Source organism: Trichosurus vulpecula, chromosome 1 (assembly GCF_011100635.1).
Source record: "Trichosurus vulpecula isolate mTriVul1 chromosome 1, mTriVul1.pri, whole genome shotgun sequence".
Classification (NCBI taxonomy): Eukaryota; Metazoa; Chordata; class Mammalia; order Diprotodontia; family Phalangeridae; genus Trichosurus; species Trichosurus vulpecula.
Window position 1 is genome coordinate 548998681 of NC_050573.1, and position 14219 is coordinate 549012899.

General features: G+C 39.8%; 1 protein-coding gene across 1 annotated transcript in view; it reads left to right on the forward strand.

Moving 5' to 3' along the window:
- The first annotated feature begins 786 nt into the window (after positions 1–786).
- The window catches only part of MFSD14B (major facilitator superfamily domain containing 14B), a 106410-nt gene continuing 92977 nt past the window's right edge, over positions 787–14219 (forward strand). The window contains exon 1 of the mRNA XM_036741637.1: positions 787–1230. Coding sequence (XP_036597532.1) covers positions 1066–1230 — 165 coding nt within the window. The 5' untranslated portion in view covers positions 787–1065. The remainder of the gene's footprint in view (positions 1231–14219) is intronic.

Below are 14219 nucleotides of genomic sequence, written 5' to 3' on the forward strand. Positions count from 1 at the left end.
TAAAGAATAAAATAGACAATTTTGATTACATGACAGGGAAAATCTTTGGCACAAACAGAATTATGACGTCTACCATAAAGAGAAACAATCTGCTGGTAAAAAATCTCTGTATCAAGTGTTTTTGATTAGGGTTTAATATCTAAGACTTACAGACAACAGACCAAAGACCATTCCCTAATACAGAACTGGTCAAAAGATACTTACAAACGGTTCTCAAAAAAAAAAATGCAACCAATTAACAACTATAGGAAAGGCTGCTCCACATCCCTGATTCTGAAACCACAGTGCTATCTTTCTATCTCAAAGGAGATAGAATTGTATTTATAGTTTATATACTTAGAAGTGCATGTATTGGCTCAACGTAGAGTGTAGTAGGGAGTGCATTCTGCAACCCCTAGGGCTAGGGTGGCCAAACAGCCGTGGGGTTTTCCTGAGTCCTCAGCCTTAGCAGCAGCAGCAGCCCTAGGCCTTCTCTGGACCCTTCCACCTCCCCCAAGAGCCACCACCGGCTCCTCCTCTTAGTCTGGAGAGAGGGAGATTGAAAAGGAGGGGAGGGGCGCGTGTGATTTGGCCGTAGGAGGATGCAGTGACGCGTTTCCGGAGGCGTGTAAAGTTTGAGGAAGCGGGGTCCCGGATTTAGCCGCCGGGTCTGGGTCTTCTAGTTTGCTAGGGAAGGAGGGCAGGGCGATCCCGAGGCGGCCACCCAAGGGCTCGTCTGGTCTGTGTAGGGACTCGGCGTTCCGGTCGCCCCCGGGTAACGCGCGCGGCACTGCGCGTGCGCCGGGGAGCCCGCGCCCCTCCCCCGGCCCCAGCCGGTTGCAGCGGTCGGCTTGGCTGCCTGCTTCTGCCTGCGCTCCGTCGCTGGCGCCTCCGCCGCCGCCGGGCGAGCTCAGCGAGAGCGCGGCTGGCCCTAGCGAAGCAGATGACGGAACGAGCGCCGGCGGGAGGAGGAGGCCGCTGCCAGCTCGAGAGGGTCCCGGGGCAGGAGCGGAATCCATTGCAGCCGCAGCCCCTCCTCTTGCTTGCCTCGCCATCCCTCCCAGCCGGCTGGGAAATGGGACCAATATGAGTCCCGAGCTGCCGCTGGAAAAGGAAGAGCAGGCGGGGGCAGCTGCGGCGGTACCCGCGGCATCAGCGGAGGAGGAGGAAGGAGGCGGCATCTGCAAAAAGACAAGTAGCCGCATTATGCTGGTGAAGAGGATCAGCGCGAAGCTGGGGGGCGGCAGCTCGGTGAGCGCTTGGGGATCTTGGGGGAGAGAGGCGGGGGGAGGAGACGCGTGTGCGGGCCCGGAGCGATGGCACCCGGGTGGGCGGGCGGATCATTGCAGACTCCCGTACCAAGCACTTTTCCCCTCGGCTGATAGCATCTCTCACCCCAGCCCCGGATGCTTTCGCGACTTCCAGCTTCTTGGGTACCTGGGAATGGGACGGGAGTCGCAGCTCCAGAACCAATTTAACTCCCAGATCAGGAGGGAGAAGAAACCGTTGTGGATAGTTAAATGGGAAGGAAGAAAGTTGCAATTGAAAAAAAAAAAGTTCCTCCTCTGGATCTTTGTCTTATTAAAGTTTCTTGTGTGGTGCAACATCGAGCACCTGATTCGGATTAATGCATGCTTTCTATGACAGGGCAGGTTTTTTTTTTTTTGTTCTTTCCAAAACTGAACCTTAAAAGTCATGAGCTGATGTCTCCCCATGTATCGAATCCCTGATATGAGAGGGAATGCCTCCAGACCCTACTTATAAACTGCACCTACTAACGGGTATATCCATAACGAGAAAAATGATTACCATAAAGAAAAACGAAACACCCTAATAAATGACTTCGTCAAAGCTGGATTTTTGTGTGTCACGAACCTTTTGGCAGTCTGGTGAAGCCTATGGGCCCCTTCCTCAGAATGGTGTTTTTAAATGAATAAAATAAAACACATGGGATTGCAAAGGGAACTAATAATATTGAAATAGTTAACAAAATATGAAAAAAAGTTCATAGATCATCAGGTTAAGAACTTCTGAGTTAAAGCCTGGATTTTTATTTTTTTAAATTTTTTTGGTTGCATATGCTTCTGGGGGATTGCAAATGAATCTTAAAGTGCTTTTCTGAAGACAGAACCTAACTAGGATCCAAACCTAAAACAGGAAACATTTTCTGCTAGTGCATTTGACTTCAGTCTTCAAAGCCCACCATGCCAGGAAGTTAGTATTAGTCTATGGAATTAGTCTGTTAGGAAGTTAGTCAATGTATTGTTTTATCTTTCCTGAGGTTTTTCAAAAAACTGGGTCAAGTTGACCTGGAGTCAGAATTTCGAACTCTTTGCCAGGAAGAGGAACGAAGGTGGCAGCTTGCTTTAGCACAAAACCAAATAGTCTAGATCTCCCAGAAAAATAACCTTCCCCAAATCATTTTTGGCTTCAAGGAGTTTTTCCATTTCATTGGCAGTCTAGGCATATAGCCTTTGCCTCCAATTTGGGCCTTTGTGGTCCACAATTATACAACTCTAACCCTGGAATGTCTCTCTTTTGGAGGGAGTGGTTTAAGTGTTCTTTAGCCTAGGCCTGGGGGAAGAGAGATGGTAGATCAATATTTAGTAATATCTTCATATTGTTTAGTTTTAAAACAATTCTTCAGCATTGAAGAGATTGTAGAAATTTTGAAGCCATGTGAAAGTTTTTTTTTTTAAATAAGGTAAACAGAAATTGCAGTAGGGAGATTAACTATATATACAAGAGTTTTAGTAACCTGTACAGATCTAAAGTCACTTTTTAGGAACATAAACTGATCTGAGTCCTAGTTAGGCCTTTAAGTTTATTTCACTTAATGTGTCCCCATGGCTCAATGAGTTAGAATAGAATCTTGAAAGCTCTTCCAACTCTTAAAAAAAAATAAAATTTTGTACGTAATGTTTGATATGTTGAGATGTTGTAAGGCAAAATGTATGCCACAAAATTATTTTGGTAGTAGTAGATAATTGAAATGTGAATCATTTTATGTATGGTAGTAATTAGAAAATAAAGGCAGCTAGGTGGCATGGTGGATAGAAAGAAAGCTGGGCTTGGAGTCAGGAAGACCTGAGTTAAAATTTAGCCTCAGTTACTTATTAGCTGTGTGACCCTAGGCAAGTCACTTAACCCTATTTTCCTCAGTTTCCTCATCTATAAAATGAGCTAGAGAAGAAAATGTCAAACCACTTCAGTATCTTCGCTAAGAAAATCCTAATTGGGGTCACAAAGAGTCAGACACGATGGAAACAATGAAAAAAGAAAAAGTAACTAGAAAGGGTCTGCAGTTGGGGAAACGTAACTTAAACTGTTGGCTCTTTTTTCCTTTGATACAACATTATTTTTCTACTTTACAGATTTTAAAAAAAACCCCAAAAGACCAGTTTTCAGAAATTTACAGGACTGTGCCAGGGAAAAGGAAATCTTTCTATGGATAATTGGCATCCAGTTGAACTTTTTTGTTTCTTGATGGCCTACAAAAGAAGAGCTTATAGAGCTAGTCAGTTGACTTCTGTTAGTGATAGTAAGCTTCTGAGTAAATCATGTCCACACAAATAAATTTGGACTTTTTTGGGTCTGATTAATTTTTATTTTTCTTAATAGTTCCTCTTAAATAATATCAGGAAGTTCGCCAGATCTGGGAATATATAACACGAAGGCTATCAGAAATGGGTTGACCTCCATTTGACAGTGAATAACTAGGACACATTTTCAGAGTGTTGGCTATAAGGGGAATGGCATGTTGACTCGGCTGTGTGGCAAGCAAGCACCCACATATTTTATGCATTAATGTGATATAGAAATATGTTCATTGCTAAATTTACTCATATGTATTTTTTTTTGCTCCCCATATATTGCATTTTTTTGGCCTTTTATTTAAAAAATAGATTCATTTTTGTTTTGACACAGCAGATATTTCTCCACAAACACACAATATATTTCCTCCAGTATTTGAATTTGGGTTGGGGTGGGGAACGGTTTTGGAAGTGGGGGCAAGTAGGATTCTGTCTTAGTGCGTTTGTGCTTACACAGATGGTGATTTGGGCAGAGTGGTTTGCCTTATCATTAAGTGCAGTTTGTTTTAATTTAAGTTTTTGTTATTCTGAACTTAACATGAACTGACAAATATGAACATTATTTTCTGTATACAATAAACAGATTACATATGAAGCTATGACTCCATTATGTCCAAGTTGTTTGCCTTTTCAAGCAAGTTTTTCTTGATAACTTTTTGTGTATACAGTAAATAAATTTCCCTCCGAATCCTTCTCCTCCCTTCTTAGAGAAAGTGATGTCTCATAATAGGCTTTTTTTAAAAGAAAAAAAGGAGAGAAGGGAAAAATAATTGGCAAAATCAATCATGCATCAAATAAAAAATTCAGACTGTATGCAGTGTTCCCCACCTGCAGATCTCCTACCTCTGCAGAGGATTGGGGGGGAAATGTCTAGTCATTTCTCTTCTTTGTGACCAAGCTTGTTCTTGGCAATTCTGTAACACTTACTTTTAATTAATTTCTTGTTGATCTTTCCATTTGTTGTTGTAATCATCATGTATATTATTTTCTTAGTTCTGCTTACTTCACTTTGTTCATGTAGCTCTCTCCATGCTTCTCTGTATGGGTTATATTTGCATTGAAATACGGCATAATAATATTCCATTACATTCATGTACCATAATTTGTTTAGGTATTCTCCAATCAAAGGACATTTGCTTCATTTCCAGTTCTTTGCTACCACAAAAAAATGTTGTTATAAATATTTTGGTCTATATGGATCCTCTCTTTTTGTCAGTGACCTCCTCAGGATGTATTCCTAGTAGTGGAATCTCTGGCTCAAAGGTTTGGCTGTTTTAGTCACTTTATTTCCATAATTCCAAATTACTTTCCAGCATAGTTGTGTTAATTCAAAGCTCCACCAACAATATCTTAGTGTGCCTATCTTCCCACAACATTGACTGTGCTTTTTTTGTGGGGTGAAATCGTAGGGTTGTTTGACATGTATTTTATTATTAGTGATAAAGAGTATTCTTTAATATATTGATACTTTTCAATTTTTTTGAGAAATGTTTATTCATATCTTCTGACTGCTTCTCTATTGGAGAATGGCTTTTGGTCCTGTAAATTTCTGTTCAGTCAATCAGGAACTAGCATTTATTAGGTGTCTCTGTGGCAGGCACTACTGACTGTACTAAGTACTGAGGGAGGATACAAGAAAGGCAAAGACAGTCTCTGCTGTTCAAGGAGTCTAGTAGGGGAGATAACTTGCAGACAGCTATGTACAAACAAGATAAATACAGGATCATTTGGAGATAATCAACGCAGGGAAGGCATAAGCATTAGGAAGGGTATTGACAAAGACTTTTTGCAGAAGGTGAGACTTTTAACTGAAGGTTGGAGGAAGCCCGGGGGGAGAGAGTTCCAGGCACAGAGGAGAGCCAGTGAAGACCCTTGTATTAGAGATGAAGGGTTGTCTGTATGGGTCAGCAAGGAGGCCAGTCTTCCCAAATTCCAGGGAAGTGTAAGGTGTAACAAGACTGGAAAGTTACGAAAGGGCCAGGTTATGGAGAGCTTTATAAGTAAAACAGAGAATTTTTAAAATTTGATCCTAGAGGTGATAGGGAGTGTGTGTGTGTGTGTGTGTGTGTGTGTGTTTGACTTAGTCAGCCTTGATCTTTAGGAAGATCAATTTGACAGTTGAATGGAGGGAGGGAGACCAACCAAGAGGCTGTTGGAATATTCCAGGCATGAGGTGATGAGAATCTGTATCAGAGTGGTGGCAGCATTGAAGGAGAAAAGAGGGCATACACAAGGGAGATTTTTCAAAGGTAGAAATGAGAGGCCTCAACAGCATATTAGATATGGGGGTGGGGTGAGAGAGTGAAGAGTTGGGGATGACATGTAGGTTGTGAGCTGAAATAACTGGGAATATGATGATACTCCCAGAAGGGTGGATTTGAGGGGGAAGATAATGAGATAAGTTTTGGACCCGATGAGTTTTAGATATCCAGTAAGCTGTTTGAGATATCCAACAGGCCTCAAATCTGGAGGTTAGGGCTGGATAAATAGATCTGAGAATCATCAGCATAGAGATGATAATTTAATGCCTGGGAACTGATAAGATTACCAAGCAAAATAACATAGAGGGCCTAGAACAGGGCCTTAGAGGTAACCCAGGATTAGTGGACTGGACAAAGATGAAAATCCAGGAAAAGAGACTAGGAGTGGTCAGACAGATAGCAGGAAAACCAAGAGGGAGCAAAGAGAAGACAATATATCAAAGGCTTCAGAGAGGTAAACAAGGGTGAGGATTGAGAAAAGGCCACTGGATTTGCAGTTAGGGAGGTCAATTGGAGAGAACAGTTTCTGTTGAATGCTGAGATCAGAATCCTGACTGTAGATAGTGTTAGTGAGAGAGGAAGAGGAGGCACATGTTGTAGACAGCCTTCTCAAGGAGGTTAGGCAAAAAAACCCCCAGAGGAAACTATGTGTCCAAGACCTCCATTTTGTTCTCTTCTGGTCTCCTGTCATTTGGACAGGGCACATCCCCTTGAAATCTAATTAATAATCTCTGGTCTAGGGGATTGATAGTTCAGATTAAAATCTCTCCCTCCTTCTCTCCCATCTTTGCTTCCCTCCCTCACTTTGTCTCTCCCTCTCTCATTCGAGTTTGGGAGTGGGTTGAGGGCATTTGGGCTCATCTGTCTCCTGGCATCTTTTTGCTTCACCATCTGGGAGGAAATTCCTTTATCTAAAGTATTTACATGCCATTTTCCTTTGGTGGCTTCGATGGAATCTAATGCCTTAACACATTCTGTTTGTTTTACCCTTACTGTTGGCCATTTATTCTGTCAAATGAGAAAAAGAAAACATTGGTACTATTCTAATGAATATGGAATGTTTTCTAGTAATTATAACATCTCTTAAATTGATAGTAATGCTAACATAGTGATAGTATTTCATTTTGGGAAAATGTAAGCACATAGAGCCAAGGAACTAATTTGCCAAAAGTGACAGAGTAAATTTATGATAAGACTAGGCTCGATGGTCAATTTTATTGATTCTAATGGTTATCTGTTTTATGCCATTGTTTCTATTAATTCATGACTGTACCATTAATTCTGTTTTTCCTCAGTCTTTGCCTACCAATACCATATTAAAGTTGGCTCTGGTTAGTTGTTTTTTGGGGGGGGGAGGAGTCTCTAGGGCTCAGTGGATTATTTGCTGAAGAAGATAAGTCAGTTTTGACAAGAATTCATACATACCTTGGATACCTCCTCTACCTAGAATAGAACATAAGCTCACACAAATGTATTAATTTTGGACCAAACAAATAAATAGTCTCACTCTAGTATAAGTAACTAATTATTCTTTTTCCAGAAAGGCAATTTGAGCAAATGCTGGTATGAAATAGTGAACTGGGTGGTGCGTTGGATAGAGTGCTGGATTTGGCATCAGGAAGACTTGAAGTTCAAATATGACCTCAGAGTAGTGTTATATTGGAGCCTACTCACAGAGCTGATTCATTGTGACAATTTACCTCTCTGAAATAATTTATTTCTTTGTTGATTGTCTACCAGGGGTAGGGAACCTGCAGCCTTGAAGCCAATATGGCCTTCTATGTCTTTTGGTGTGGCTTTTTGACTGAGTCCCAAGTTTTACAGAACAAAACTTTTATTAAGGGGATTTGTTCTGTGAAGTTTGGATTCATTCAGAGGGCTACGCTTTGAGGACCTAGAGGGCCACATGTGGGCCACAAGTTCCCCGCCCCTGGTATACTTAAAGTGATGGAGAAAATATTAATAAAGACTAAATTTTAAAAGTGCATCATGGGCACATATTCCCTACCCCCTAGTTATTAAACCTTTACCAGCAGTGTACCACCATCTCAGACACTTGATAGCTTTGTGACCCAGGGTAAGTCACTTGGCCTCTGTTGGCCTCAGTTTCCTCATCTGTAGAATGGGGACAATCATAGCACCTATCTTCCAGTTGTGAGAATAAAATAAGATGTGAGAATAAAGCACTTCGTGAACTCTAAAGTGCTGTGCAAATGCTAGTTGCTATTGTCGTCGTTATTATCAGCCCTGCCAACAGCATCCCTGTTCAGTATTAATGGTATTGTATCCTATAATGAGACAAGGTGAAAAGCACCGCCCACATGGTTGCATCATGTACCCTTTAAACATTATTTGTCTTTACTTTTTAATAGGTTTCAGATAACCACAGATACACATGAATGTCATGGGACTGAAAATCGGCTCTTTCTAAGCTGAACGGACTGGGTAGAATTACCATCATCAAAGAAAATGTTTAGAGAAATATCTTTGAATTATGGAAATCAGTGCCATCTTACTATTGACTCTCTTTATTCTACAAAGTGCTTTTTTTTCTTTTGTGGCTTGAGGTTATTTCCCTGACTGGGTTTAGCTTCAACTATAATTCTTTGATCTCAGGTCCAGCTCCTTCCTCCTCCTTTACTTCATGGGTTTAAAAATTTTCTTTTCCTCCTTGTACACTGTGTGGCATCCCCAATGTCAACTCCATCTTCTGCAAAGCTTGTAGATGAAGAGGATTTGGTGAATAGAGTTTACCCAGATTTTAGCAAAGTGCTTAACAACTTTTCATTCATTTTGTACCAAAATTGTCTGTTGTTTTTGACTTGAGTTTTGTTTCCTTTTAGTGTTGCCTTTTTTTGCTTTAGTTGTGGAAGAAAAACTTTTTAGCTAATTTAGTACTACCTAATGTTTTTACCTAATTTATTAATACTAATTTTTAAAAATTATATCCAGCGACTTTGGCTAAATAGTTATTATCTAGTAATTCTGCTTGAAATGAGGAGATCCAGTCAGAGTCCTCTCCCCCCATATGTTATTTATAATATTTATATAACTTTCTGTATATTTATAATATTTATAATAATCATGAAAGAAAAAACAAAATTACTGAGCAACAGAAAAAAGGTACAAACTTTAAGTTCACAGATTTTGATTTGCTTAAACAGAACAATAAGTCAATATTTGTATGCTCTTGGAGAAATATCTTTGTGAAAGCAATCATTACCTCTTTTTAAGCTTTACTAATGGTTTGATCAAAGGTAAATAAAAAGTTACTTTTCTTAACTGAATTAAACAGTTTTCCTCTCTTAGTTTGGTCACCACAAACAAAATACTTTTTAATCTTAGGAGGAGCCCTCACTAACTATGTTTTCCTTTTAAAACTGATGAGGTAATTTTGATTGAAGTGAAACCAAAGGACTTCAAATCAGGACTTTGTCTCCTTGGTATTGATGAAACTTTTGTAAGGTTTTTTGTTAGATGGGGCTGAGGGCTTGAGATGAGAACGTTGTCATTATGTTATTTCTTAGTATTATCTCAAGACTGAGGCTTTGTGTATGTGATTCCACAACAGCACTGTGTATGGTGTTCTTATGGCTCTGCTTTCTTCACTGGCCTATATATATCACTTCTTACAAGTCTTTGTATATTTTTCTGAGTTCTAAATATTTGTTGATCTTGTGACACTAACAGTCTAGTAGAATCTTGGCATGGTAGGCCCAGAGCTGGAAGGGACCTCAGAGAGCATTTAGTCCACCTGTCCTCCCTCCCTCCCTCATTTTATAATTGAGTAAACTGAGGGCTGAGGAGTTCAAATGACTTCCACTATCACAAGTCAAATGAAGTCAACAAATATTTACGGGCATACCTTGGAGATATTGCGGGTTCAGTTCCAGGCCACTGCGATAAAGCAAATATCTCAATAAAGCGGATATTGCAATAATGTGAGTCACACAAATTTTTGGTTTCCTAATACATATAAAAGTTTTCTTTGCTGTACTGTAGTCTATTAAGTGTACAATAGTATTATGTCTAAGAAAAATGTGTGTATTTTATTTTAAAAAGACTATTGCTAAAAATGCTAACCATTATCTGAGCTTTCGCAAGATATCTTTTTGCTGGTAGGGCTTTCCTCAATGTCGATGGCTGCTGATGGATCAGGGTGTTGGTTGATGAAGGTTGAGGTGGTTGAGGCAGTTTCATAAAGATAACAATTAAGTTTGCCCCATTGGTCGACTCTTCCTTTCACTTGAATACTCAGAGACCATTGTAGGGTAATTAATTGGCCCAGTTTCAATATTCTTGTGTCTTAATAGGGAGGCCCTGAGGAGAAGGATAGAGATAGGGGAATGCCCATTGGTGGAGCAGAACACATATAACATTTATCAATTAAGTTCTTTGTCTTATATGGGCATGGTTTGTGGTGCCCCAAATAATGACAATAGTAACATCAAAGGTTACTGATGACAGATCACCATAACAGATATAATAATAATGAAAAAGTTTGAAATATTGAAATATAGTGAGAATTACCAAAATATGACACAGAGAAACGATGTGAGCACATGCTGTTGCAAAAATCATGCTGATAGACTTGCTAGAGAAGGGCTGACTGTACAACCATCCACTGAGCTTCTAGGTCTTATAGTTATGGGGAAGCTGGAACAATCAACTTAGGAAGAGTTTTTCATCATCTAGGTTGCCATTATCCCAGGATACTTAGGCTCATGGCTTTGGTGTTAGAATGGATGAGAGAGCATCTAGTTCAGGGGGTGGTTATAATGGCAAGTAAAGTGGGACTTTTTGTTGTCTTTTGTTTTGGAGTGCTTTTCAGCACCAAGGCAATCAAGTGTCTTTGAGTCTTGCCTTTGTTTTAATCGAGAGTCTTTGATGACCTGCTTAAGTCATGGGTAGGCTTAGGTCACATGGAGTTGAGTCACATGGTTGTGATGCCCTCTGACCCTGAAGAAGTATGTATATACTCTGAGGTTAGCATTTTGCTTGGGGCTCACTCACTGGAAGAGTGTTGTGTGTGATTTGACCAGATGAGACTCTGGATAGCCATCAAGGAACTCCCCGGCTTTGACAGACCTAGATGTTGGTGCTTCTCTCTCTGGTAGCTATGTATGTAACGTCTTGGTCAGACAGCTAGAAGCCTGTTTGCTGATTAGTGTTGTTTTGCTCTGTTTATGTAATTTCTGCTTATAATTTCTGTTTGTGTTTTCTCTGAAGGTCAGGGTGTCGACTTTTTCCCCTGAACTAAGTGAATGATATATGTATGTTTAATTAAAGTAAGATTGTTAACCCCTTAAAGTTGCTTTCCTTAGAAAAGCAGATCAAAGAATGTGCTAGCAGCCTTCCTGTGTGCTGGTGTTATTGGCCGTACACAGCCAGTTGTTTGAGAACTGCAGCCTTGAGGCTACATGTGGCCTTCTAGGTCCTTGTGGCCTTTTGACTGAGTCCAAGTTTTACAGAACAAATCTTTTTATTAAGGGGATTTGTTCTGTGAAGTTGGGATTCAGTCAAAGGGCCGCACTTGAGGACCTAGAGGGCCACATGTGGCCTTGAGGCATCAGGTTCCCCACTCCTGATCTAGTCTGACCTTTCCCCTCATCTTAAGAAAAAGGTCAGAGAAGTAATGTGACTTCCCCAGGTCACAGAGACCATGTCCTTTGACTACAGATTCCATACTCTTGGCAGTATACTGTGCTTTCTCTTGCTGGTCCTGCCATTGAGTAGTATTCAGTTCAACAAACATGTATTAAATGCCAACTGTGTGCCCAAGGTACTCTCTGACCTCTGTAAATCTATAAAATTTTTATTGGATTACCCATCTGTTGTGAGCCACTGGTTGGGGCTCTTTTGCATAATTATTGGAATGCTTATTCAACGTTATCTTCTCCACTTTGTCAGCAGATGGCCTGATCCAAAAAAGCCAACTGCGGAGTTCAGCAGGCTGGAATCCCTCCTTGTGAGGAAACTGTGGGTTGAAGTATAGGCTGCTCTGTTGCCCCAGGCATATATAAGCAGAATCGGAAGCTCTTCTTTTACCTGTTTGGTTGCTGCTATTGCTTCATCCCCACCACTTTTCTCCTCAGTGAGAGATGTGCCAGGGCCTGAAAACTACTATATTTCATTTTGTGTGCGGCGAACCTGCCAAGTTAAGAAAGGCTGTATAAGTTTGAGTATAAGTTGCTTGCTACTGGATAATACTGTATTTTATAAGATGACTTTGGTCTCTATATTATACGTTAATGTTCCCTGCAGAAACCCTTTCCTGATCTCCAGTTAGCTCTTTCCTTTCCGAAATTACTTTGTACTGAGCTTGTGTATAATTTATCTCGGTATATGCTGTTTTCTTCCAGTAATGCCCCATGTAAGGTCCTTGAGAGCAGGGATTATACACCTGGTGCATAGTAGTTGCTTAATAAATGCTTGTTGAATTGAATCCATTTGCATATTTTGAGATATGTAAAATAGAGACTTTGAGATATCCTTACTCAGCAAACGTATGTAGACAGTGATGATTATGTGCCAGTAGTGTTGGTTTATCACATTGGTTTGGTGCTGTTACTGAATTCCCAACATTTAGGGATGTGAAGATGAAGCATTCACTAGATATTTGCTGAGCTCCCACCTCTATACAAGGCACTCTGAGATTATTTCAGCAGTTGATTCTCCCCAGAAAATCATCTAAGCCATGTGACTTGAAGAGTGGAACAGTAAATTTAATCTCTTGTCCTCACCTTATGCAGCTGCTCTGGTATTAAATTAGGTGGGCGGGTTGGAGAAGAAAGTTTCAGTCAGCTCATTTATTTGGTCTCATCTTTGTATTCTAAATATAATTCAGTATGTGTAATGGAATCTTCCTTCTTCTTGACTCAAGTGCTTTCAGGAAGAATAGGCATTATAAAAATTAACATTTAAGTGAGGAAAAAAGATGAATTTGGGCTAAAAAGTGATCATGTTGTGAGAGATTTATCTTACGAAAATACTTGTAGTAAAGTGGACAGTTTTTATATTTCTTTTAACTGAAATTATCAGTTGGAACAGCATAAGAAATTACTAATACGTCCTTGCAGTCATCGCATCTTACATGGGAATAAGCAGATTTAAATAGTTCAGGCCTTCCTGAAGCCCAGTGGCAAATAGGTGAGTAGCAAAACTATTTTAACCCCTTTTTTACATATCATATTAGTAAAAATCACAGTCAGGTGTCTAATGATTAGATCAGCTGTCACTGTCCATGGAATACATTAAGATATTTTGTAGAAAGATGAACACTAAACAAAAAACAGAAATTAGTCAGTTAGCACCTGATTATTTATATCATTGCTTTTTAAAAGATAGCTGCTCTCGTGTTTTTGTTTGTTGGCATATAGATGTATTGTCATTACATAGATTTAACCATATGCTACTCATGAAGTATAGTTTCTAGAGACGTATATCCACCCTATAATTTTATGTAGGATATGATTATAGTCTGTGTTCTTATGTGGTCTTATATTTAATGATGATTATTCATCACCAGATAGTTTGAATAGACTCAGGCAAGTATTAAGAGTCCTGAACTGGGAGTTTGTACGTTTGACTTTGTTACTAACTCTGTGTGTGTGTGTGTGTGTGTGTGTGTGTGTGTGAGAGAGAGAGAGAGAGAGAGAGAGAGAGAGAGAGAGACCTTAGGCAAATGACCTAACCTCAGGGATCCACTTTTCTTACCTCTAAAAAAAGGGTGTTGGGCTGGATATCCAAACCCCTTCCCAATGCTAAAATTCTGTTTTTATTTTTGCCTTTGGGGTGAAAACAAACTTGAAAATTACTAGTATCATAGAATGCATTAATTTCTTTAAAAATCTATTTTGACATTTTTCCTCCCTAAATGCATAGTTTAAAAAGTTTTCATGTGCAATGCTGTAATTTGGAGTGCAATTTTTATGTTTATTAAGCATTGCATTTAGCTAGGGACAAGACTGTGCTGGTAATATAATATATAGGGAACTCCCAGGTGAGGAAACTCCCTCTACCAAAGCAAGTCTACGCTATCTCAATAATTGATAATCTCAGAGTGTTGCCTAGAACACTTATGTTAAGTGACTTGCGTATATTCACGCAGCTGGTATGTTCATCCAGTGCTTAGCGCAGCACAGTGCCTGGTACATAGTAGGTATTTAATAAATACTTACTGATTGTTTGATGTAAGTCAGGACTTGGACCCAACTCTTCCTGGCTTTGAAGCTAACTCTAGTATACCATACAGTCTCTTTTCTCACATTGTAGTGTGTTAGACTTATTTTAGGGTTATAATATGGCTTTGTTTAAAAATAATAATAGCTCACATTTACATAATAGCTTTCAGAAATCTGGATTCAACATTCAGGCCTCTTTTCAC